Below are 27,969 nucleotides of genomic sequence, written 5' to 3' on the forward strand. Positions count from 1 at the left end.
CACAATTATCTTAGGTATACATACATATATGTTTTACAATAGAGAGTGCGATTAAAAAAAAAATTTGGATTGGGTGGGACATGTCCCCTTCGTCCCCCCCAGGATTTACGCCCGTGTGTGTGTGTGTGTGTGTGAAACTCAAATAAGAGAGGAGGGGGGGGGGGGGGTTTCCTGTGTAAGATGAGAAGAGGGAGGAGGGGAGGGGCTGGATCCCTCTCTTCTTACTTTAGCTTCACACACATACACAAACACACAACTTTATATTTTGTATTAATTATTTTTATGTACACATTTTTTTGGGCTGTGGAATGAATAATTTAAGTTTCTATCATTTCTTATGGGGAAATTCGATTTACGATTGTTTTAAAATACGAGCCCGCTTCCGGAATGAATTGCAGTATGCTCGTAATCCAAGGGTTCACTGTGGATGAACAATTTCATTAACAGATCTATGACTTCTGTTTTCTTCTCTGATATCAAGTCCTAACTGTCTTAATGTAAAAGTACTACAAAGAGATGTACTTTACAGAGCAGATAGAGCAGAAGCAGACATCATACATTTAATTATCAAATTGATAAGGTTTTAAGGTTTTAAAAAGCAAACTACATTTACCTCTATGTTTGTCTTACTGCATTTGGCTGGAATTTTGCTAAAATAAAGAGAAACCTAAAGGAAATACTGTTACGACTTTGACTTCCTGGAGATAGTGGATGGAGATAGTGTGAAACCACTAACTGACTTTTTAAGTCTTTGCAAGGAGGAATCACACTTTTACGTTTTAGGCCATTTTCTCTTATTCTTTCTTCAGACTTCAGAATAAACAATGTACTCTACAGTAAACTGGACACAGTAACACTTTAAGAATTTACCAGCTGTTGGATGCATTAATCAACAGGCAAGAAAAAAATAATAATAATAATAACAGGGAAGAGTAATGATGAGACAGGATGAAGTGGTATAGAATTTGAGTGAGTGAGTGAGTGAGAGTGAGAGTAATGATGAGAAAACACAATACAGTGAGGATAAGTGTACAAAGTAAGTTGATACTGGCAACCCCAAGAATTTTTTTCCATTTTTATTTCATTTCAAATATGACCAAAATAATAAATAAGATTTATTAAAATAGAAGCCTAAGAGTCAACATTAAGCTACATTTGTTGCTACGATCTAAAGAAGTCATCAAATAATATATTGTGTATGTGTGTATATAATTATTTTATAACATGCTTCATACAAAATTGTTAAATTTTTATACCATAAATGTGTAATAAGAAAAATGTGACAATGTGAAAAGCACTGCATTAGGTGCCTAAAACCTTACTTAGTTGTTTTGGCTCCCCAAACACACTGGAAACGATAGATACATTTTATGTCTTGTCATGAAGAAAAATAAAAACAAGATTTGAAAGACTCCGGCATATCGAGCAATTACTTCCTAGTTCTCTTTTTGTCACCACTGTTTCTATGTAGAAGCTGCTGTTGTAGAGGAGATCTCATTGACAACCTGAGTAAGAATCTCATCAATGACTGCAGAATTGTAGTTAATTTGCTGAAGATCCAGATCAGGGACAATGGTGACCAGGAGACATGCCACTTTTTGTCTGAGTTCTGTTAATCTGAGGCTAAAAGAGGAGAAACTGCTTACAACTTATTGTGTTACAGCGATTAGCTTCTGTTTCAAATGACAGATAATTTACAGTGTTTTCATATACAGTAAACTGTACAAACTGCATCAGGTAGAAATAACCTCATTTTCCAATACTAATTGTACATTCACCTGTATAACCTTGCCACTTATATCATGCTTGACTACTACCTTCTGGCACTTCTTCACTGCTTTTTTTTTGGTGCATCACCTTACAAATGTTCTTCCATGTCATCGCTATACCTTAAACCTTTAAACATATTTTTGTCAATAACACCTTTTCCAGTCATCATCTGTCCAGTGTTTTGTCTTATATGGGTACTATTTATTAAAATTGCTAGCTAAGGACATGTGAACCCCTGTTTCATCTGTGCTAAAGATCACTGCACAAGGGTTTTGCCAAATATAAACATACCTTTTAACATAATAAAATTTGCTAACATCATGTGCCATTGAATAGGTGCTGAAAGTGTGCCTTTGTATATGCCGATATTCATTAAAAAAATATTGTAGTGTCATTTACTGTACATCAACAGTGTCTAGACGGTACAGTATATCAAATTAATTAAAAGCTATTTTTATTTTAGAAATAGTGATATTCTTTCAAAAACAATGCACTTGCTTCAATGATTCTAAAACTTGAGATCTTACCTGTAAAACTCCAGATTTTCCTGTTTCGCCTGGTCACCTGGATTTTTATTTACCTTCCTTTTTTTACTTTCTCTTTTTATCTCCTCCAAATCTTTCTTCAGGCTCTCACAGCATAATAACAAACTATATTTCTCAGATTCTAGACCATCCACCTGTGCATGAGGAGTATGTACAGAGATGGAACCATAGGATGAGAATCGTACTAACAAGATTTGAAACAAACTGTCTTTCAATCAATATGATTTTGAACCAGTTAGTTCATTGAGGTTGCATTTTTCTTTTTAACATTTATAGTGTAAGTTGTAACCCTTATCTCTATTCAACAGACACTTACTTTTCTTTTAAGCTCTTCTTCTGTTTTTTCTTGCTTGCTGAGCTTATGTTGGAGCTGCTTTATCTCCTCCATGGCATGGAGGTACACCCCTTTGTAGTTCCCCTTTTTCATCTCCTCCATGGCATTAAGGTACACCCCTTTGTAGTTCTGCTGGTTCTCAGGGATGTTATTGCTTTGCACCGCGTTCTTTTGAATCACATCACCATTGTCTTTTGATGCTTTTTTGGTGGCTACTCTTTGTGCTTTATTTGCATCTTTAACAGCCATGTGCATGCCAGGTGAGGTGCTGTTAGGTAAGGCTGTGGATGTTGATGGACTATTTAGTACACTGTTATCATAATCTTTTAGTCTAGATTTCTTCATCTGTGTGATCTCTTGACCCTGGCACAGGACTCTCTTGTTCCTGAAATAAAGGTGAACTTGAATCATTCCAGTGCTCTTAATATCATTCCATTGTTAATGTCTATGAAACAAAGGGAGGGCGAGAATGATGACAGCACATTGTACGAGTAATATGAAGAGGAGTGTCCTGGGAGTCAGCTGAAGACCTGGAATCTGAAGTTAAAACACAGGTTACAAAAACTTATAAATAATAAATGCAGATGTATGTGCACCGATATAATTGGTACTTACAAGCACTGTGTATTGTTTGGGAGGATGTCCTGGTTGTAGATAGGTTCTGCTGAGAGGGAAACAGATGTGAATGATGGCTAAAGACACTAAAAACTAAAAATGTTGATTATACAAGCAGTTCTTATACTGTATTGCATAGAGTCTATATTTATGAATCACTAAATCTTTGTCCTTAACACATTAATATACACTTTATTCATAAGCGCCTTTCAAGAACCCAACGACCCATTACATTTGACATAAAAGGGGTGAACCTGAAGTAATTACTAAGGAAATGATATTAGAATCATTATAAGAAGAAGAAAAAGAAGAAGAAAATAGTAATCAATTAGGCAGCATGGTGGTGTAGTGGTTAGCACTGTTGCCTTGCACCTCCAGGGTCCGGGCTTGATTCCCGGCCAGGTTCGATTCCCATCTCTGTGTGCATGGAGTTTGCATGTTCTTCCCGTGCTTGGTGGGTTTCCTCCGGGTACTCCGGTTTCCTCCCACAGTCCAAAGACATGTAGGTTAGGTTAACTGACATTCCCAAATTACCTGTAGTGTGTTAATAAGTGTGAGAGTGTGGATTCACACCCTGCCCATAGTGTATCCCGACTTCTGCCCTACAGTAAGTCTCCTGGGATAGGCTCCAGGCCCCCTGCAACCCTGAATACAGGATTAAGTGCTATAGATGATGAGTGAGAGTGAGTGAGTTTTGATAGCTGCCTTAAACTCAGAAAAAGATTTACAGTGTTGAATGTCAAGGGAAGGTCATTACAGTGCTTTTGCACCATCAAAGAGAATGCTCCAGTACGCATTGTTTTAAGATTATTGTCTGGTACTTAAGGGCAGCTGAGGCAGTTAATAATGACGATCAGTAACATATTTTGTAATCAGTTCAGTCAGATACACTGAAGCAAAGTTATATAAAGCTTTAAATGTAAATGAAAGAATTTGAAACCGAGCATGATTAGATACTGGAAGCCAATGGTTCTAGGTTCTTTTAGATTGCATAATAATTATTGCTGCAGAATTCTAAATAATCTGAAACTGCTGTAAATGCTGGTTGGGAAAATACAGTTACAGTAGTTGATGTGAGATGTAATGAGACCAATGACAAGGACCTAAAGTAAGTCCTCACCCAAGAGAGACAATGACGCAACCTTGCAATGTTTCGCATACTGTTAATGTGTGCATTAAAAAACAAAGTGCAATCTAAAATAATGCCAAGAATCTTCTTTTTTTTTAACATGGAAAAACTATGCTAAGTGAATAATTACAATCAGCATCTCTACCTTTTAAGCATTTAATTTACTGTAAGATAGTTATTCGACATCCAGGTGCTGATGTCCAGAATACAGGTCACTGCGGGATAGGATCTGAGGGCTTAAGATTCATATAAAGCTAGGTATCGTCAGCATAGCAGTGGAATTGGACATTGTAATATGGGAAAATAGTTTGTAAGGGTAAAATATAAGTAATAAACATGTGGTCTCACTACAGAACCCTGAGACACTCCTTTAGTGAGATCTTAAACTGATAACCACATATCTGAACAGATTAAGTCATGCCGGTAGGATAAGAAGTGAACTGTTGATGGACTGTCTCTTGTAAGAAATTAAAAGAACTGAATGGGATATTCATGTCAAAAGCAGCAGTTAAGTCCTTTACATTAGTTGTTTTGGAATGCTTCTGTGCTATGTCCTGTCCGGAATCTATATTGGAAAGGCTCATAGAGATCCTTTTTTTTCTTAGATAACTCTGCAGTTAAAAAGCAACTTCCATTTTCTTAGCCAGAAATGGTAAATTAAGCTTTTACCTGCTTCTCTCAATGACCATCGCCCTGTAGCCCTCACCTCAGTAGTGATAAAGTGCTTTAAACGCCTTTGAACAGACAATGCAATCTTTCATCTCCTCCACACATCACTTACTCACCTGGACATTTGGAAGGGGAATTATGTTAAAATGCTCTTCATCGACTGCAGCTCTGCATTTATACAATTATTCCCTCCACACTCACCACCAAGCTGGAGAACCTGGAACTCAGCTCATCTATGTGTCAGTGGATCTCCAAATTCTTAACTGGCAGACCACAGGCAGTAAGGATGGGCGGACATGTCTCAGCCTCCACCGCCGTCATCAAGTTTGCTGACGACACTGACGTGGTGGGCCTGATCACGAACAATGATGAGACCGCCTACCTAGAGGAGATTGGAAATCTGGAGAAATGGTGCCAGAGGAACAATCTCCTCCTGAACGTCAGCAAGACAAAGAAGCTGATAGTGGACTTTTGTACAAAGCAGAAGAGGAACTACCGGACCCCAGTCATCAACAGGAGCCCAGTGGAGAAAGTGGATAGCTTTCGATACCTCGGTGTTCACATCACGCAGGACTTGCCATGGTCCTGTCACATCAACACCGTGGTGAATAAGGCCCGGCAGCGTCTCTCAGACGCTTGAGAGACTTCAGACTCCCCTTCAAGATGCTCAGGAACATTTACTACTGCATCATAGAGAGCATCCTGACGGGAAACATCACGACCTGGTTTAGAAACAGCACCATGCAGGACAGGGGAGCTCTACAGAGGGTGGTGCGTTCAGTTAAGCGCATCATCCGCACTTAGCTCCCTGACCTGCACTCGATCTACAGCAAGCGGTGCTGAACCGAGACCAGGAAGATAGTGAAGGACTTTAGCCATTCCAACAATGGACTGTTTTCTCTGTTGCGGTCTCGGAAGCGATTCCGCTTCCTGAAGGCCAACACAGAGAGACTGAGGAGGAGCTTCTTCCCGCAGGCGATAAGGTCTCTTAACCACACCACAACACAGGGCTAATGCCATCTTTTTAACATCCAACACTGACTGGGCATTCATGGCCACTTTGGACACATTCATGCACTACATATTTATATTTTCATCTACACTGCACAAATCACTATAATAAGACACTTTAAGAAGTCACTTTTTATGCATATTTGCACACCCCAGCCATTTCTAAATTTCTGTTTTTGACAAATTTGTATTTTCTTTTTCTATATATTTGCTATATTAATATTTTGTTCTTATTTTTAAAGTATATTTTACTTTGTACAGTATATTTCACAAGTTAATTTTATTTTCTAACATATTTCTTTTATTACAGTATATTTTACTTTGTACAGTATATTTTACTAGTTAATTTTATTTCTAACGTATATCTTTTATTCATATTTATTTCTTATGTATAAGTTTTTATTTTTTAAGGTCACTTGCAGTCATATTAGCTTTTTACTGCATTTCGTACTGTGTATGACTGTGTATGTGACAAATAAAATTTGAATCTGAAATTAGAAACGGCCAATTTCAGTGACTGTGGAGCTATACCTAAACCGAAAGAAGCATTAACTACGGAAGTAAGGATAAAAGACAAGACTTTAAAAAGTTTGTTGTGGCAGGGTCAAGCTGACAAATAGTGGGATTAGCTTTTATAATAATTTCATGGATTTCTTGGATTATTGGATTTAGAAGTTTAAATAACCTATTTACAGTGAAAAACAGAGATCTGATATTGTCTTTTCCTTCACTGAATGTGGGCATAGTATGATGTTTTAGCAGCAGACATAGCTTTCTTTATACTGATTTATGTGTTCAGAAAACATTTCTTTATGAACTGTGAGACCAGTCTTTTTTTACAATCGCTCCAAACGCCGACCTGGGGTTAAGTTTGCAGAGTTCAGGTATAAACCAGGAAGCGTAATGAATAAAAGAAACTGTTCTGTAACAGAGGTTTTGTAAGTATCAGTGGGATGGAAAATAGCACCATCTTGTGATTTTAAAATAGGCAATTTAGTTATATTGATCGAGTCTGAACAGCAAACTAGGGCCAGGATGTGATTTTTAGAATGAGTTAAAAAAATCCACATACTGAGTAAGAGAAAAGCAGTCCAACATTGCACTGAAGAAAATGTTGTGTACATTTAAATCACCCAACAGTACAAGATTACTTGACATTGTGCACAAAGTTTATAAGTACAACAAGGTTTGGACATGTAAAAATAACCTAGTGGAGCAGCTTGGTTCAGGTGGAAAAACGTCATTGGAGTGTCGTCATGTCTCTGTGAGACAGGAAATGTCCCCGTGATCAACCGGGAAATCGCTGATCAATGGGCTCTTATCAGTAAAAGAGCACAAGTCCAAACCCCTGATGATGGTATTCAGCTGTCCTCATAGGTCTGTTCCCAGGTCCAGGTCCATTGAAATGGAAACCACGATGAGATTCACAGTCTTCATAGGATTTCAGCATCCTGCAGTAGCTATGCAGGATGCTCGTAGTTAACTCTTATTTGATATATTCAAAGTTCTTCAGGTGAGTCAGAACAGTAAACAGCAAAATGAGCAAAGTAAACCAAGATATAAGTTTAGAAGTGCCCAGGAATTAAACCAAACCAGCACCAAACATTTTGACAATGTAACATCCAAACACAACATTAATGTAAGGGTCCGCCACTAGAGGTCACTGTTTTTATTTTGTACGTTTTGTTGGCCGACTCAGTTTCCCAGCAGGCACCTCGGTCAGGTGATGCGAGTGCACACCTTTACCGAGGTAGCCATCAATCAATCTATAAATAAGATTAGATAAGAAATATATTGTCACTAAACGATGCAGAAAAACTAGTTCATGCTTTTATCACATCTAGGTTGGATTATTGTAACGCCTTACTGTCTGGTTGTTCAATTAGGTGCTTAAACAAGCTTCAATTAGTCCAGAATGCAGCAGCGAGAGTCCTCATTTGAACCAGAAGATATTAGCACATAACCCCTATCTTATCTAGATTGCATTGGCTTCCTGTGAAATTTCGCATCGATTTTAAAATACTACTCTTGACGTATAAAGCATTAAATGGTCTCGCGCCGCAGTATCTGAGTGAACTGCTAGTGTCTTACAATCCGCCACGCCTACTTCGATCAAAGGATGCAGGCTGCTTGTCAGTACCGCGTATTATTAAAACTACAGCAGGGGGCAGAGCTTTTTCTTACAAAGCCCCAAAGTTATGGAATAGTCTTCCAAATAGTGTTCGGGACTCAGACACAGTCTCAGTGTTTAAGTCCAGGCTAAAAACCTATTTATTTAGCCAAGCATTTTTATAAAAAGAATATCCTTAGGTAAAGGAGCAGATCTGGGGGACTCATGGACGTAGAGTATTAGGTGAACTGGTATGTTTGGATGCTGTCTTCCCCACTCTCATTGATCACTCAGGTTTGTTGACGGTGAGGTGATTGGTTGCCTTACATCTCTGGAAGCCCTCATGTTTGTGTTTCCTTCTGGCTCTCCCTTTTTAGTTATGCTGTCATAGTTAGTCCTGCCAGAGTCTCTGCTTTCTGCACTAAATATACATTCACATTTTACATTGTTCAACTGTGACCATACCTAACTGTTATTTCTACCTCTCTTTGCTCTCTCCTTTTCTGCTCTCTCCTCTCTCTTTCTCTCTCTCCCTCTCTCCTATTTCCTCTACCTATCTCTCTGTCGAGCTATACATGTCGCTCCTGAGCTGCCAGTGATCCAGACCCCCTCTGCCCGCTGGACCTCTCTAACTCATCCTGGAGTCCTGCTTCTGGTTGGAGATCTTATCACATGGATGCCCCCGTGTGGTCTGCCTGGAATGCGTGTGGTGACTGGGGTTGGTTCCACTTTTCCATGAAGGTGGTCCTGTCCTCGACTGATGCAGACTGCTGTTCTCTGAGGACCTGTGACTTCAGTCGCTCAATAGTTCAGGACTGAAATTTTTCACAGTCTACCTGAGCCTCCAGGAACAAACTGGACTTTAATCTTACACATCTCCTCTTATATTGAACTTCCAGTCTCGCATATTATTATGCACATCAATCCCTGCTATCTGTTTTCACCCAGATGAGGATGGGTTCCCTGTTGAGTCTGGTTCCTCTTAAGGTTTCTTCCTATTACCATCTCAGGGAGTTTTTCCTTGCCACTGTCGCCGTCGTCCTAGGCTTGCTCATCAGGGACAATCAGGGACAATGATATCATTTTGATTCATACACATTCACATTTCATACAAACTTAGTTCTTTTGATTGTGTAAAGCTGCTTTGTAATGATGTAAATCGTTAAAAGCGCTATACAAATAAAATTGAATTGAATTGAATTGAATCAAATAGCTGTTTAGACTGGGAAACTGGGTCGAGCATTTTTGGTAACACCACTGTCATTTGTGTGGGCATTTTGTTCTGTTCTGTTCTGTTCTGTTCTGTTCTGTTATTTGTTTAGTTTGTACTTTGATTTTAGTTGTGTTGACTTGGGCTCTCTTATTGGCAATGTTTCTGTGTATCTTGTGTGTCTGTGTTAGTGGAGCTGATTCAGTCCTGTCCTCCTGTGTTCTTGTGTTTAGCTAGAGCAGGTAAGTAGTTAGGTGTGTGTTTGGCTAGGAGCGTGTTTAGCTAAGATCTATGTGGAGTTACAGTAACTAGCATGCTTCTAGCCATAGCCCCTTTGTGTCTCTAGCTGTCGTGTTACCTCTCCCCCTAGTGTCCCAGTGCGCCTAGCTTTAGAGTGCCGCCCCTCCTAGCTTTGGAGTACCGACTAGCTTGTTAGTGCCGCCTCGCTTAGTCTTGGAGGGCTGCCTCGCCTAGCCACTGGGTATCCTCTGTCTGTTTCTGTGCCCCCATTCCCTAGTGTGTGTTAAGCTATTAGGTAAGTGTAGCTTAGTGCATGTTGGGGCTAAAGACATGCTTAGCTGGGTGTATGTGTAGCTAACTGCCATGGTTAAGCACTGCTTAACCATGTTTAGCTAAAAGCCATGCCTAGCTGATTGACATGTCTTTAGCCCTCGTCCCGTCCCTCTCTTGGTCTCTCATCTCTAGTCTCTACGTGTCTTCCTTCTCTCTAGTGTTTCCCTCTAGTGTCTCCCTTCTCTCTAGTGTTTCCCTCTAGTGTCTCCCTTCTCTCTAGTGTTTCCCTCTAGTGTCTCCCTTCTCTCTAGTGTTTCCCTCTAGTGTCTCCCTTCCCTCTAGTGTTTCCCTCTAGTGTCTCCCTTCCCTCTAGTGTTTCCCTCTAGTGTTTCCCTCTAGTGTCTCCCTTCCCTCTAGTGTTTCCCTCTAGTGTTTCCCTCTAGTGTCTCCCTTCCCTCTAGTGTTTCCCTCTAGTGTCTCCCTTCCCTCTAGTGTTTCCCTCCTCTCTAGTGTTTCCCTCTAGTGTCTCCCTCCTCTCTAGTGTTTCCCACTAGTGTCTCCCTCCCCTCTAGTGTCTCCCTCCCCTCTAGTGTCTCCCTCCCAGCTCAACGCATCGTTTGTGTCCTGTTATGTGTTTGTCCCCCTGCCTGTGTCTCGTCACTGGGCGTGTTATGCGTCTCTTTTGCCTGTGTCTTGCCAGAGAGCCCCTGTTAGCACAGAGTTAAGTATTGTTTGAGTTTGTTTGTTCCTTTGTTTGTGTCTTTATTTATACTTTGTGTTTAACTATTATTAAAAGACTCTTTTTGATTACCTAACCCCTCTGCCTCTATGCCTGCTCCTTCACGGCGTTCAACACCTGCCACAACACCCCGTTCGTGACAATTAAGGTAAATTCACAGATTCACCCAGTCCAATAATGGACACACTATACAAACAGTGTTCCACCGTAGGTTATTAATACTGAGACTAGTACCACAGACTCAGTATCTAAAAATCTAGGTAACTAATAAATAATTATGTAGTAGTTTACTACATAAACTAAAATACATAAAAAAATCAGACTGCAAAGAATACAAGCAAAGCAATACACAACTAGACGCACCAGTGTTTGCAGAGAGTCAGGAATCATGAATATATATTTAATCACAGTCATTGACTGAAACACATCTCTTCCCTTAGAGGGTTATTTCAAAAATACTTCCCAAACAACAGTGCTCAGTACAACTAGGTTATGGAGCCATTCAGTGCAGCAGTTTGGTGTATTTTGGTACAGTGGGCAAAAAAGTATTTAGTCAGCCACCAATTGTGCAAGTTCTTCCACTTAAAAAGGTAAGAGAGGCCTGTAATTTTCATTATAGGTATATACAGTATGTCACGTTTGGGTAGTCTGGATTTGGGTGGCATAATTGCAGAGGCAAAAGTGATGGTTTTAATGTTCTTTTAATAAGAATTAACACAAGAAAAACACAAATAAACTTGAGCACTACAGAAGATTTTACTTTTATAAGACAAAAAAACAACTATATTAATAACAACCATAACAACAAATGCTAGATAAAATGCTGAACTTAAACAGGGTATTTATAAGGATCCAACTAATGAGTCACCTCGGTTCAGAAGAGCACTTCCATCACCTGACCGAGGTGCATTCTGGGACATGTGGTTCCCCAACTTAACTAACGCATAAAACCACACAAGTCTCTGGGCACTAAGCGCCTTTTAGAGGTTATCCCTGACACAGTACTGTGAGAGACAAGATAAGAAAAAAAATACAGAAAATCACAATGTAGGATTTGCAAATTATTCTGGGAAATAAGTATTTTGTCAATTACAAAATTTCATCTCGTATACCCTTTGTTGGCAATTACAGAGTTAAAACCTTTTCTGTAAGTTTTCACATTGTTTTCACTCACTGTTGCTGGTATTTTGGCCTATTCCTGTTTATGTTTTAGGGCTGTTGCTGGGCAACACGGACTTGCAGTGCAGGATTTGAGTCCCTGGCGGCGCAGTTTATTACTGATGGTAGCCTTTGTTACTTTGGTCCCAGCTCGCTGCAGGTCATTCACTTGGTCCCCTCGTGTGGTTCTGAGATTTTTGCTCAGTTCTTGTGATCTGGTGGAGACCCAGATTGAGGGAGATTATCAGTGGTCTTGAGTGTCTTTCATTTTCTAATAATGGAGAACAAAGTCCTCTGCTGGTGGTCCTCCGATTACCTGATAAGGTGAGGAGGCCGTATCGTGGCTGCAAAGCGGGGCGCTATGCTAAAGGCTAAGCAGCTAGCAAGAAAGTGGTGATATGAGCTGTGCCTTCTGTGATCATGAGAAACGTAAACTCACTACCTAACAAGATCGATGAACTGGCCGGGCTGGTGAAAAACATCAATATCTACAGAGAGGGCAGTTATCGAGTGACGTCATCCACTCCGCAGCTGCAAAGCTACAAACTCAACACCCTGAAGCGCTTGTGTTAATCTCTGGAGATTTTAACCATGTAACTCTAGACACAACGTTACCTTCTTTCACCCAGTATGTGGACTGTAACACTAGGGGAAATAAAACTATAGACTTACTGTATGCAAATGTTAAGGATGCATACAGTGCCACTCCACTTCCTCCACTGGGGAAATCAGATCACAGCCTCATTCTGCTTAAGCCTCACTACAAACCAAAAGTTATGAGGCTACCCACAACCGTCTGTTCATTCAGGAAGTGGTCTCCTGAGTCAGAACACGCTCAGAGACTGCTTTGAAACTACAGACTGGGATGTGCTAGAAGGGTCACACAGTGAGAATATTAAGGACATTGTACACTGCACAACGGATTACATAATTTTTTGCATGGATGTTGCTGTTTCTGTAAGAACAGTATGCTGCTTTGTAAACAACAAGCTGTGGATCACAAGTGACACCAAAGCTCTCCTGAATAAAAAAAAGAAAGCTTTCCAAAGTGGTGATCAGCAGGAGATTAAGCATGTGCAGAAGGAACTTAAGGTTCAGCTCAGGGGGACAAAATATCAGTACAAGAAGCTGGAGCAGAAACTACAGAACAACAGTATGAAGGAGGTGTGAATTAGGAAATGGGTGCCGTTCCAAACGGCGTGAAACCATTAAGGGAGATGTGGGGAGAGCAAACCAGTTTAACAACTTTTTCAATAGGTTTGACCACTCAAACTCATTGACACCTCAGAGCACTGTACCTCCAACCCCCTCCTGCGTGCACCCCTCCCTCTCTCCCAATACCAACTAATTCGCAATTCAGTATCTATGTATGTATGTATCTATCTACCTATCTATCTATTGTACCCACAGTTGATTTCTTCACACTAAGCTGCTTACCTATCTCAGATTCAGTCTTTCCAGCCTGGTGCAGGTCTACAATTTTGTTTCTGGTGTCCTTTAACAGCTCTTTGATCTTGGCCATAGTGGAGTTTGGAGTTTGAGGTTGTGGACAGGTGTCTTTTATACTGATAACAAATAATTAATGCAAGTAACAAGTGGAGAACAGACGAGGCTCTTAAAGCAAATGTTACAGGTCTGTAAGATCCAGAAATCTTGCTTGTTTGTAGGTGACCAAATACTTTTTTTTTCACCATAATTTGCAAATAAATTATTTAAAAATCCTACTATGTGATTTTCTGGATTTTTTTCTTATTTTGTCTCTCATATGAGGTATACCTATGATGAAAATTACAGGCCTCTCTCATCTTTTTAAGTGGAAGAATTTTTACAATTGGTGGTTGACTAAATACTTTTTTGCCCCACTTTATTTTATTTTATTGACTGACTATGACTATAACATTTATTATGCTCATATATTTTACATATATTTTATTTGTTTTGTATGATACCTACTGTACTAACTGGAGTTCTTTGTCTTTAATATGCAATTTTAAAGTATTTACTTCTATTTTATGTGCAGCACTTGCTGATTTCAGCTCTATGAACAGGAACAATTCATTGAGATGAAATCTGATTCCAACCTGAGACTAAATTCTAAGTGAATTTTGGTTGGGAGTGGAAAGAGCGCATCCACTCATCGACCAGAGGGCTGTGAGCATTCTTCTGCCCTTCGCCACATCTTATCTCTGTGCAATGTTGTTTTCAGCATAAATTTTAAATCAATTTCATTATCATTTTGTTGATAAGTGGGGCCTGAAAATTATTTTTCAGTGTCTTACATTAAAAGCATTCTACACACCTGCTAATGTTTCCTCAGTCATTGTATTATTCATGTTAAATGTGCAATTATGGCACATACCCAGGTAATGGTGCTGCAATTATGGGTCATTTTTGATAATTTGCTTAATTTGCGTTAAAGAAATATTACCCCATAAAAATTTCTAGATTAGTCACATGCGTTAATATGACAGTTTTACATATATACACATTACACATTATAGTTTTTATTCATATTTCAGATGGCAAAACTCCAGACTTCTGTTAGATCCCAGAATATCAAAATCTACAAAAGGGGTACAGCGTTCTCTTATTTAGCTCCTAAGCTTTGGAATGGCCTTCCAGACAGTGTTTGGGGCTCAGTCTTTCAGTTTAAATGAAGACTCAAGACACATCTCTTTAATCTGGCAGACGCATAATTTATCACATAAACCTTGTACTCCAGTACATCTAAATGCACACCTCTATCTAGTGCTGCTACTGTAATATCCTGAACGGCATCTACGCTAATCCTTTTCCACCTGTTCTTCCTTTCTCTTCCTATTCCGAGGCATCTGGAGATTGTGCCAGCTCCAGTAGGCAGAGGCCAACCCTGCGGAGATCTTGAGACATCCAGAGAAAAACACCTCCAGCTGGATTCTGCTTCATGATGGTTTGGAGCTACACATGCTGCTCCTGAGCTTCTAGTGATCCAGAGCCCACTCTGTCCTCTGCACCTGCTGACTCATCCCTGTTCTGAACTGGACTCCATGATAAATTGGACAACTTTTGATATACTGAACTTCCAGCAGTCTAACACATGATGTCATTATATAATTTCTGATATCTGTTATCCCCCAAATGAGGATGGGTTACCTGTTGAGTCTGGTTCCTCTCAAGGTTTCTTTCTATTGCCATCTCGGAAAGTTTTTTTCTTGTCACCGTTGCCCTCGGCTTGCTCATCAGGTACAATCTCACAACCTTATTATTATTTAAACACATTTTGTTTCTCACTCATACATATATTTTTTTTCCATTTTGTGGAGCTGCTTTGAGACAATGACCATTGTTAAAAGCGTTATATAAATAAAACTGAACTGCATATTTCTATCTCCCTTTATGCTTAAATCATGCCACATTCTAGATCTACATGGTATGTCTTTAAAGAAAAAGATGCTAATCTTTGATCCTATCCAATCTAGGTTCAATCCTGAGTCCCTGATATGAGGACTCTAAATTACTAATAGGTGTGAATTTCAGACATCTCATCCATTGTATACACACTGACCAGTATAAAGTGGTTACAAAAGCTAAATTAATAATATTATTGATGAACTACCTAAGGCAATGTGCAGCAAACCCGCATAATTCTATATTATATAAATAGTTCTATATTTAGACATCAATAGTGGATTGTATGGATCAATTGGATGTTTTACTTTAAAAAAAAATCCGGAACAATATAACATGCTAATAAATACTGTGTAATGCTATTTATCAAAAACAATGAAAAAACACATGTGATTTTTCTTCTTTAACTCATGAAATTCCTTTTCTTTGTTACATGGTGCAGTGCCTAGTTCCAGTAGCTTATATACAAAATGCATCTCTAAATGACTGAGCAGTGTTTTTTCTAAATCTGGCCTTAAAAGAATCGAAAAATATACCATTTGTTTAAACCATTTTAAAATAGCATGATTACCTGCAGTCTGTTCTTCTTATCCTGCCACTGATTTCTCTCACTGTTTTAAAACACACACAATATTAAGTATTTCATCAAAAAAAATCTTATTATATTCGATTTTATTATTATTATATTAATATATTATTTATTTAATTACATGATTAACATGATTTAGTGCTTACTGCTCCTTGTAGGTTTTCTGATATCCCGGTTTTTCATCCTCAGGATCTTCAGGCTCTTCTTCAACTTTACAACTCCTGAGGGTATCAGATACTTATATTAGTAAGCATGTGTGCATGCAAGAAAGAAAGAAAGAGAGAGACACACACTTAAACACACCTGAATTGAGGGTCAGGGTTCATATGACAAAACCACTCTTTAGGGAGATTTTTAGGGTCAACACAGTCTGGAAGTTTTCGCCACTTCAGACAATCATCACATTGAACCCAGTTTTGATCTGGTCGATTCCTATAAGTGCACACAAACACTAAAATCCTTTAAGCAATCAACCACTAAACTTCACCAGCAAATAAAGCAAGAACATTAAACAAAGTAGGCCATGGGACACATGAATCCATACGTAACAGCTCTATTGGTTTAAAATTTCGAAAATGTTTAAACGTTTTTTTTTGAGGGGGGGTGCTGTAGAGCCGTGATTAATGTGGGAGCGCAAGTACCTCTCATCCCTCCCCTCTGAGAGTGCTCGGCCAATCAGCTCTCTTTGTGCCTCCGGCTGTGAGAGGAAAACAGCATCACCTGGGGTTCGAACCAGCGATCTCCGGATGATAGGGCGAGCGCTTTACCATTGCGCCACTCGGAGGCCAAAATTTTAAATGGGGCTTAAAAATTCTTTTTCAGTGTCTTATATTGAAAGCATTCTACTCTAGTAGGTTTTTATAATAAAACTTGCCATTCAGCACACCTGCTGATGTTTCCTCAGTCATTGGATTATTTGTGTTAAACATGCAATTATCCCACATCGCCGTGTAACTTGCTAATTTGCGTTAAAGAAATATTACCCCATTAAAATTTCTAGATTAATCACATGCATTTATGTGTTAATATTGACAGTTTTACATATATACACATTACACATTATAGTTTTTATGCATATTTAAGATTGCAAAAATCCGGGCTTCTGGTAATTCCCAAAATATCGAAATATACAAAACATGAACACATGAACCCAAAACAGTTCTAATAACTTCCAAGAAGTTACCCTAGAGTTCTGTCTGCATAAACTGAAAATAAATCAATAAAATAAAAAAAATAAACACATGCAATGTTGCATTTTTTTAATACACATATCCCACAAACCTGATTTGTATAGATTTAAGTATTTTTAATGGTGTTGTACTTATAGATTATTAAAAATTTCTTAAAGATTTGGATTAGGTGAAGCTCATCTTAAAATTTTTTTTTGCATATGACTATTATGACACAATATTAGTGGTGATTTAATTTTTTTATGTTATACATATTGTGGCGTGGGCGGGGCGACGGCTGACGACCAGCATGCCTTGCGACCAGCATGTCGGTGTGTTCACCATGTTGGAGAAGGGTGTTGCCAAGCGTGCTGAGGGGGACAGGGTTACCCATCACGCCTAGGCAAAGAGCAAGTCTCCGAGGCCAAAGCATGCGTGTTTGCAGACAGCCTGACCCCGCCTTCAACATCCGCACCGTTCCTGGGGGCTACGTCATGGTACGGGCATGTCGCACGGTGCGAATTCTGGTGGGTGGTCGAGCTTATGCACACGAATTCTTAGTGGGGAGTGTCAAGGAGGACTGCATTTTGGGGTTGGACATTTTGGAGAGATGGGGTGTGGTGCTGAACTTGGCTAACGGAACTCTGTGTGGTAACTTCAGGGTAGCCAGGTTGCTAGGACCCAGACCACAGCTAGGACCCAAACTACAGGTTAGTAGCACACACCCGGGGGGCGGAACTTCCGGTAGCAGACCGAGGGGGAAACCTACTCGGTACTGGTGGTCGGTACTGCGAGCGAGTGGAGTGCCGTGGTGACAAAGAACCCTCGACGACGAACATTCTCCCTGTGCAGTTCTCCAGGCTCTCCGGCGGTGATCAGCCGTCTGAGCCAGCGTGCAGCCGAGTTACTGCATCACCCAGAGCGTCACCCGCAGTCGCTTCGCCGGTGTCACAGCTAAACCGTGATCCGCTCATCGCCAAGCAGAAGGGCCCCACCCAGCGCTCGCGGGCACCACTGCAAGACTTTCGGGTGGGAGCACCTATGGGGCGTATGGGCATGGACACTCACAGCCAGGGGCGAGATTTTGCTGCTGGAGAGCAAGTATGGGTGTGTTCCTCCGGAAGGAAGAGGGGGCTCTCGGCCAAGCTTATGTCTCACTGGGTGGGCCCCTGTACGGTAATTGCTCGGCTCTCCGATGTCTTTTACCGGGTGCGGTTGGTGGGGCGGGCACGAGTTCACCAATCAGCCATTTTGGAGAGATGAAACAGTATGTGCCCCAAAATGGCCATTATAGTTTTATATTATGGTGTTATAGTGTCTTCTCCAAACAATAATAATTTAAAACATATTATTCATATACTTTAATGTATTAATACAAAAATTGGTGTAAGCTTCTAAAAGCATATGACCTGTAAAAATTGTTGCAAAGCATTTTTACTCCCAAAAAACCTGTAGTGTCCGTAACCTTGTGTAATTTTATTGCAACATCTTAATAATTTTGCATTTCAGAATAATAATCTTTTTCAGGTTTGTCTTTTAATGTAAAATCTAAATCTGTCACGTTTTATTTGAATGACAATTAAGATAAATTCAACAAAGTTTTTGGACACTACACTTAAGTGAAACACTTTTTATTACTAATGCCATATTTTGGCCGATGCTATTCTAAAAGTACTTTCTTATTAAACCAATCAATAGCATATTTGTGACTCAAAAAAATAAATGTCAAGAAAGTCAAGAAATAAAATACATGAGGCTTGCTTTTTGTGTGAGTGTGATTGTGTGTTTGAGGGAGCATTTTTAGGCTTACACAATATCTTCAAAACATTCAGTGTTGTTTTTCTGGTGTCTGTAACGCACTTCCTTCCAGTAGTCCTCAAGCTTGTAACCTACATTCAGCATGGTTTTCCTGCAAAGGGACAAACTTTGCTTAAACACACTCTACACATAACAAAACTGCTGTTAATCAGAGTGGTTATAAAAATCAGTGTAAAATGTCAGCGGTCTTGAGAAACTAAACATACTGTATACATTCATTCTTATACCCAATGATCCAAACCATTATGGTCACTCACAGGCGACGCAAAAATCATCCCTGTACCCAACTGTTTTTTTTTTTTTTTTTTTACTTCTTTTATATTGCTCTTGTATGACAACTAATTCCCCTGTCATTTTTCTCCAATTTTCTTTTTTTTCTTCGTCTTTCTGGAGGTATCTCCACAATTTAAAGACTGAGAACTAAGGGCGATTTCCTTAGATCTCATTCCAAAAGTGTGTTTGATGAGCTGAAACAATTTGTCCATGTCAGCTTTACATCACTAATTAAAAAAAAAAAAGCATCTGCTGCTAACACACAGATGCCAGATACCATGGGGCAACTTCAGATGGCTTATAAAGTCCAGGTTTTGTGGCAGATCATGAAGGACTAACAGAATATGAGGCAGAAGTATAAAATTTTTGGCTCATCAGTATACTCTGTATATTGCCATAGAGTTCCCTAAAACGGTCCATACACAGGGGTGAAGACATTTGCCTTAAAAGTGGTTTAATGCATTTTTGCTAAGTTTGAAACACTGTTTCCGGGACATTATACTGTAGATATTAAAACATGTATTAATTTACAGTAACTCAAACACACCTGTACTCTTCTGTATCTTCAAAGTTCTGCTTGTTGTGAGTTGGATTGAGGTAGTTGCACTCTATCACCCCAATAACTCCAACCCCTGTGCTTTTAGCCTGGCAAGAGAACACAGTAAGCACTAAGACAAGGCTTCAAAATAGCACACAAAGCATCCCAGAAACTGCTTGTGTGGACATCAATAAGAATCTTAATGGAGGGACAGTGATATTAGTTGACATAGAAGGACATTGCAGTGGTGTCCTAGAAGGTTTATCCAGAGTTCTAAATGACTAAATTGGTTGGATATTTTTTTCTTAAAACAATACACACACAGCCTATAAAGTACCTGCTAACACACCAGAATCATGAAGTCGCACATTTCTCTTACGCTGTACATTTGTTGTGGTCATACTGCTTATTTACGTCTTACACTTTTGGCCATGGACAATCATGCTACTGCTGACACACATCTTATATAATTTCATACCCCCTATTTCAAATCATCCTTCTCTTGTCATACCCATACTATATTTACATTTCTATCAGAGGGGGGAAATAATAAATTACATTTACTCGCATTACTTTAATTGAGTATATTTTTTGTGTACTTCTACTTTTTAAAGTAGTTTTTAAAATCTGTAATTTTACTTACTTAAGTATGTTTTGTTTAAAGTATTGTACTTCACTACATTTGAAATCATATTCACTATTGATTAAAAAATAAATGCATGAAAATGAAAAATAATACAAATAATACAACGGGGAAGGGAAAAAATGCACCCCAGAAACTACTGCACTCATTGATTGATGGACGTGGAAAAAAAACGTGCTAAATTCACAAGAACGATGGAGACGGACAAATCAGATGCCAGTGATGCAGACACAGCTACTGTAAAAGTGAAATGCCAACAAATTCTTATGAAGCAAACCCCTGGTCATATTTAAGCGACCACTTTGATTTCAAGCACAACAAAGGGAACAGATTTATTATACAAGGGTGTTTCATCCCCCATCCCACCCCCGCTGTAAAAAAAAAAAAAAAAACTCAGTAACTTTTACTCTAAATAAATTTTTAATGAGCTACTTTTTACTTTTACTTGAGTAGATTTTTATAAGGGTAACTTTAATCTTTTTTTTACTTTTTCAGTAAAAGTTCACTGAAGTAACAGTACTTTTACTTAAGTACAAAATGTTATTACTCTTTCCTTCTCTGATTTCTATCTATATAAATAAAAGAGGTTTAATTTGTATATTCTTCAGAACTCACTTTCTAAATGATATGCTGTATTTGTTTCATACATTTGGAGGGCCCAAAACAGAATTTTTTCTTTTTTCTGTCTGTCTGTTGGTCTGTCTGTATGTATGTATGTCTGTCTGTCCATCCAGATTTGTCACACCTTTATATTAAACTGGCTAGTTTACACTTTACCATACACTTTGCCAGTCCTTCTGTATTTGCATGAAGTTAAACCTGCACCATAAACGAAATCAAAATGTTTAGTAGAATTAAAGTTTTGTACCAGATTGTAAACTGCAACTTTTAAAAGCGTACTGTGCATGTGTCAAAGTGTGGGTGTGTCTTAACTTGACCGCTGGACAGAATTAAATTACATTTTGTAATACTTAGATATCTGCCTAGAGTTTAACCCGCACCATAAGTGAAATCAAAATGTTGAGTAAAAGCGATGTTGCGAACAGTTACGTGGCAGATTTAATAATCTACTTTAAAAAAAAGCAACTTATAAGCTACTTGCTCACTGTAAACAATAAGATAATAATTAGAAAAGCTAAACTGAATATTTAGCTTTTCTAATTATTAGTTAGTTAATTAGTTAATAGTTGGGATTAGTTAATAGTTTGAAGTGGATTTTAACACCCTGGAGTCGCTTTAAGACAAAATGTTTCTTATCTGTGATTCACTCTCCGATTACTGAATTGGGAGTGAATGTGGCTGACGATGAAAGTAGTACAGTTTAATGTAAACAATACGTAAGAAACTCAACCTTACAAAATTTTATTCCTTTTCATTAATAAGTTAGGCACATTCTGCTGTACAGAAAGATTTTGCAGAAATTGCAAACCATATGTTTGAGCAGAGGGCATAACTCCAATAAAGTTAAATCTTAATTTTACAGCAGACAAAGATGTTATAGAAAATTGTGTGCTTTTAGGCTTCCTAATTCACCATATATAAAATTATTTTAATGTTTTAGTATCATGGTCTCTCTACTTATTTATGTTTGGTTCTTCCATAGTTTTTTTCCTGTATGCTAATACAAAGAAAGTTGAACGCATACAAACTGTATGATTCTTACCTTGCGCTGACAAGCAACACGCTCATAGGCTTTGATAAGTCGGTTTTTGTTGTACATCATGATGCCATAGTGCTCTTTGCTCTTTGTGTTGTAGCCAAAAGTGATTGTCATTCCTTTTTTCTAGGAGAAAATTTTAAGGATAACAGATTTTGAATAATTGAACATCGATATTTTACATTTTCCCTTATTTTAGTATTTGCACAAGGATACTAGACAGGCAGGCTTGTATGTGTCCTTGAAGACTTTTGCTAGACTTTTGGTGACAAACTGAGCTTCCACCTTCTGTCCTTGAATGATAATCTGCATTCTTGGCTTCAAGTATAGGATACTGCAGTATGCCTGACTCAAAAAAAATGGACATGTACAGTAAATTAAAGAAACCAACTTTAATTCATTTCTAAATTAGAGATAAATGAACCAAATCCTGCAGCTAGAATAGTTTTTTTTTAAAACCCAGATTACGGTTAGCTGTCTCAGGTTGACTAAATGTGCTCGTTCATGCTGAGTCTAATTTGTACTTTTGAAATCCACGAAACCAAAATGTCTCCTGACAAATCCGACTTTGATAAGAACTGATTTATTAATTTACATTTTTTTTTAAGTCTCACCCGCAGGGAATATTCACTCTCAGGAAGTGACATGTCACCCTCAGGTTGTTGCTTGTTTAGCTTCCTGGTGTCCTCATACACATCAAGAGGAACTCTGATGTCATAAATGTCTGTCTTGAAGTCAAATTCTAATTTGCCTGAAGATGTTCTGCAGCAGAATCATTTTAAGTAGAATTAAAGAAAGAAATTCTAAAATAACTGTACAAGCAAAACATATGTGGCACAAATCCAGTTTTCTAATATTCTCTTTTCCAATATTTGATCTATAAAAAGTTGACTGTCCATCTTTTTGTAACATATTTTAATGAGATACACTATCAGAGGTGGAAAGTAGAATACATTTACTTGTGTTACTGTAATTGAGTAGTTTTTTGTGTACTTCTACTTTTTAAATTAGTTTTTAAAGTCTGTAATTTTACTTTTACTTATGTTTTGTTTAAAGTATTGTACTTTGCTACATTTGAAATCATATGCGCTACTGAGTAAAACAATAAATGAATGAAAATGAAAAATCATAAAAATAATGCAATGGGGAAGTAAAAAAATAGCACTCCGGACAAAACAGATGCCAGTGATGCAGACCCAGCTAAAAGCAAAATGTTATCAAGTTCTAATGAAGAAAACCATTATAACGGCCACTACTAGGTTGTAGACCACATTACAGTATGTATGTTGCTGTTTAAGAGTTGCCGCCCCTCTCCCTGTGTGTGTGTGTGTGAGAAGGAGAGAACGAGTAGGAGCTCAGGTGTGCTGTCCCCCCCTTACCCCCCCCCAAGAAACGCTCTATTCCTTTACCCTTTTCTTTACGATTTGTATTATAATTTTGTGACGCCGAAAGAGACTGATAAAGGTTTTGTGCTGAACGTTATTCTCGGCTATAAACTCTTTTTTTCCTTCGGATATCCAACGCAAAGTGTAACATCATATTTTCACCTCTGTACACTATGCATATTATTATCTATTGTCTTAGAGCATAAGAGAAACCAGAAAACTGGACTGCCAAGACAAAAAAGTCACACACATTTATATTTCGCTTGCGGTCTTTAGCTTTTATTACAGCACACGATGTGCTGACAAGTTGTGACAATGATTTAGCCCTGATCGTAACACTGGGTGCATGAGGGATGCATTGCTTTATCAGCTTCTTTTCTTACCCTGATGTGCTTATTTGTTAATGATTTATTGCTCCAAAGTTTAACCGTAACATTATGACCACTGACAGGTGAATAGAGAAAGGAAGGTTTGTGTGTTTTACCTGCGTAGGTTCCAGATGATGATACGGGTTCCACATAAACTGTCAATGACACTGAACTCAGCAAGTAATTCTTCCACCGTGTTAAACAGTGAATGTGTCAAGATATCACGCAGACAAATAGCATGACTGGGTAAAGCACAGAATTAAGGAACAAACTGCACATGGGGAGGGTCAGAAATCATTTGCTTCTCCTTCTGTGTCACTTGCAAGCCCACAATTTTTAAAAAATTTTTAGCGCATTATGTGTTATAATATGTGTGTTATAATATGTTGTAATATGTGTTATATATTTGTGTGCTAACAAACCTTGGTGAATAAACACCTGACAGAGGATTCAGTTCATTAATTGCCCTTATATGGACCACTTTTTTGTTAGTTATTATCTACTGCATTTTGGGAACACTGCACAATACCTGCTATATTGGATTATTCATCCATAGCTCTTAAAGTTGCTTGTCCATTTCTTTATAATTAATATAAGAAAACTGGCAATTAGTTTTTTAGATCATAAAGCAATTTTGGCAGACTCTTCTTTGCAGAATTGTTTTAATTTAGGGACATTGAGCATTTTTGAGCATGAACAGCTTGTTTAAGGATTTTATTCTGATTTAGTTCTGAACTTTGACTAAGCTTAGTCTAGTCATTTTGTAATGCACCTGCTGGTGTGTTTTGGATCATTGTCCTGCTGCATAACCCAAGTCAGTAACCGATGGGCAGACATTCTCCTTTAGGAGTTTCTGGTAAAACACAGGTCCTGAAGCTGCAAAGACAATCACAGATGATGTTCTTTTTATGAAATCCTGTTTTAGTTTTAGGCCAGATGTAACCTGTAGATGTAGCATTTTTGGTCAGCAGGGGCTTTCGCCTTGGGACTTTCCCATGGATGCCATTTTTCATGAATCATGAACGGAGTTTAAAAAGAGGCAAGTGGCCCGCAGTTCTTTAATGTTGTTCTGGGTCCTTTCATGAGCTCCTGGGCGAGCTGGAACTTCTAGGAAGATTCACCACTGTACCAATTTGTTTTGCATGTGTAGATAATCCAAGTCCTAGAAACCTAACTCAGTCTTCAAACATAAAAGTTCATAGTGCTATCAGGAAGACTGGTTTAGGGCAGTATTTGTTTTGTTTGCACTTTAAGTAACAGAGCAGGCCTGAAATGTACACTTTACTTTTACAGTAAAGTTACTTTTTGGCTATGTGTCACATAAATATTTTTGTGATACGAGCTTCTTACATATACAGTACCAAGTTAATGTTTTTTACCTCATCTCCTGAAGTTCTAAAAGTTTCCCTAATAGAAATTTAGATATTCTGTGCACCTTTTCAATTAAACCTAGCAACCTTTCTCTCCGTTTCTAAATATAAAAGGATATAAGTCCGTCCAGTCTTAGTGAACGTGACAATAGGCACTTTGACAGTCTTTGCTCCTATCTTCTCGAGGTAAGTCTGTGACAGGAGACCCACGCACATGGTTCCTGCTTTCTTTGAGAATACGATGGCATCCTTCCCCAAGCGCATGGAACCTGACTTAAAACCATTCCCATAAAGACCAACTGGGACATGGCCTTTTACTGTCTGCTTATCACTGAAGCCAAAACTGAGAGCAAGAGAGGAAGAGAGAAGGAAAGTGAGACAGAGATTTGGAAAACAGGCTGGTTCAGGCGATGTATAAACACAAGCAACATTTGACAAAAGTCCAAATACATAAACAAGCATAGAATATGCAGAATAAAAGGCAGAATTTCAATAAATGCCTCTAAGTCTTGGTAAATTCAGACAGGCGTGTGCTATATATTACTTTACACTGCTGTGAGGTTTAGAGTTTGCTTTTGTATATATAAGCAAATACATTTGTATATATTTTGTATATTTTGTGTATATTTTGTATATATATATATATATATATATATATATATATATATATAAAGAATGTGATGTCTGCATTTTTGACATTGCAATGTGTTCTGGATGCTTGAATTTTGTCAAGGGAAATTCCCCTTAACTGACATTCTATACACAGGGAGCAGGGAGTACAATGTGTAATGGAACACAGCCTGTACCACAAATAGTAAAATGACTTCAGTATTAACACAGCCGTACCTAAGCATTCTGAACATTTTGTCATAATCCATGCCTTCTCCATTATCCATAAAGATGAGGCAGTCCTGTTTTTTGACAGATGTTTTATTGATCCACAATTGTTTTGCATTGACATCTGGGTCATAAGCATTATCTGTGAATAAAGAAAACTTTAAAAAATATTTTTAAAGAAAACTATCTTTCATAATATCATGCAGAATGTTGCTCTAAAAAGCAAAAAAAAAAAAAAAATTAAAAAGCCCTCTCTCTCTCTCTCTCTCTTTTACACACACAGACAAATCAGTTGGATGACAGAAGGAAAAAAAAAGATAAAAAAATAAATTTTAACTCACCGATTAGTTCTGCTATAGCACTAAAGGGCCAAGTGTGGCTAGTGGAGTTTGAGTGCAGATATTGTGGACTAACCTTTAGGAGAAAACCAATATGATGTTCAAGTACAGTATGATGACGCATAAGCCTGCTATAAAAATAAATAAATATTGCTTGTTTAACACTTAAAACCATTTACCCCCCAATAAAAGGAAAGCTTTTAACACAAATCTATGGAAATGTTCACTTCCTGATGGATGAATATTTTTTCGAAATTTAAATAAAAACAAAACATGAAAATCATGCTATGAAAATTTACTTTTTAAAAGTTGGGGTCTTATGCACTTTATGCCAATGCCATGCAGATAAAGTTGGGTTATATTCTTCTATTATTTTTTCTAAAAGTTGTTGAAGTCATCTAAAAATGATCACTTTACAAATCCCACCCATGACACAACAACTACCAACCTAGATGGAGGAGGCTACCACGTGCTTTCTTCAAGACACATGAAGTTTAAAAAAAAAAAAAACATATTCTTTGAACTATGTTGCACCATAGGACAAAAAAACACACTGTTTGAAAATTAATGCTTCCCTCTTTTGCTCTTTTGCTACACAGCTCACATCCACACATGTCCATAATTAGTTAGCATCAGTGTGGTTGAAAGAAAAAAAGGTTTAGGACTGTAGCATCTTTACAATTTAAAGTCTTCTGAGGATTTCTACATAACAGGACAAACATGGTTTTGTTATGCCATTCAGGAGTAAGGTTTAGAATCATTTTTATTTAAGAAAAATCATTTAAAAAACAAATCATATCACTGCAATTGTTGAAGTCAGCTTCGACTCAGGACAATAACCAGAAGCAAAGTTTTTATAACACACACACACACACACACACACACACACACACACACACACACACACACACACACACACATATATATATAATTCTAAATTTAAGATTCCATTCATTAGCTTCAGTTAATTATAGTAGACAGTTTTGTTGGCTTTGAAAGCTTTAAATTGATTAGGATACAGATATGCTTTGCACATATACTGCTTCTAGGCGTTAGACACCTATAACATAGCTTCTGATGATTGCTCATGACTGAACGACAGCCACACTGCCTGAGTAAAGTCCTGATGAAATGAAAGTAAAAGTTACCTGCAACCTGACAGTGACACTTCGGTTAATTAGTTCTATTAATCTACAGTCTACTGTCAATCTTCAGAAAATGCATTCATTTATCATTAATTTACTCAATTCTTTAACTTGATGCCATAGTGCTTAAGTTTTCAAAATCTCAAATTTGTAAAGTCAAAGGTACACCTGTGACATCTAATTACATTACATTGTTCCATTGGAATTATACGTTTCTATCTGACGTTTTTGTAAAAACTGAGTTATTCACATTTATAGTCTGTGACGATTTAGTAACATAATATTGGGTGTTTAAGTGATATACATTTTTGTACTCTTCATTTGGAAAAAGCCACAGCACATTTTTGCTTTATAAAGTGCAAAAATATTTAATTATTTAAAAAACCCTCACACTGCAGATGGAACCTTATAATTCCAAGGGAACCATATATAATTTTATATTAAATATTTTTTACATTCATTGCTACTGTATACAAAACAGTGGCTAGTTATGACTTAGCCGAGATAGAGCCCATGAGTACTTACGGAGCTTGAAGGTATTCCTCTACTTGTTAGAGCTGCCATATTTATTTAAAACTGCTGTTCCAAAGTGAGTGTCTTAGGAATGAGCAGGAGTGTCTTCTACTGTTTAGAAATTCAGGAACATTAC

At 38.0% G+C, this 27,969-nt stretch overlaps 1 protein-coding gene across 1 annotated transcript; it reads right to left on the minus strand.

The window, feature by feature from the left end:
• Positions 1-1,303: 1,303 nt before the first annotated feature.
• On the minus strand, positions 1,304-27,929 carry LOC128524332 (MORC family CW-type zinc finger protein 3-like). The gene is made up of 18 exons (XM_053496863.1): positions 27,846-27,929; positions 26,179-26,251; positions 25,847-25,979; positions 25,108-25,343; positions 23,747-23,876; positions 22,492-22,639; positions 22,094-22,222; positions 21,884-22,003; positions 19,587-19,684; positions 18,759-18,857; positions 16,083-16,211; positions 15,926-16,000; positions 15,762-15,801; positions 3,265-3,313; positions 3,132-3,186; positions 2,632-3,034; positions 2,298-2,449; positions 1,304-1,623 (listed from the first exon to the last, which is right to left on the minus strand). The coding sequence occupies exons 1-18, from the start codon at positions 27,882-27,884 to the stop codon at positions 1,464-1,466; spliced, it is 2,268 nt and encodes a 755-aa protein (XP_053352838.1). The 5' UTR covers positions 27,885-27,929; the 3' UTR covers positions 1,304-1,463.
• Between the last annotated feature and the right edge of the window lie 40 nt (positions 27,930-27,969).

The sequence above is a fragment of the Clarias gariepinus genome, chromosome 5 (genome assembly GCF_024256425.1).
Source record: "Clarias gariepinus isolate MV-2021 ecotype Netherlands chromosome 5, CGAR_prim_01v2, whole genome shotgun sequence".
NCBI lineage: Eukaryota > Metazoa > Chordata > Actinopteri > Siluriformes > Clariidae > Clarias > Clarias gariepinus.

What these genes read in the sequence shown, in the direction of transcription:
- LOC128524332 (XM_053496863.1), bottom strand. Translation starts at nt 27,884, where the DNA reads ATGGCAGCTCTAACAAGTAGAGGAATACCTTCAAGCTCC. An exon ending in AGAGTGAATATTCCCTGCGG is followed by an intron (nt 22,223 to 22,491) that starts GTGAGACTTAAA and finishes TTTTTGAGTCAG; the next exon opens with GCATACTGCAGTATCCTATA. An exon ending in CATACAAGCCTGCCTGTCTA is followed by an intron (nt 22,004 to 22,093) that starts GTATCCTTGTGC and finishes ATTTTCTCCTAG; the next exon opens with AAAAAAGGAATGACAATCAC.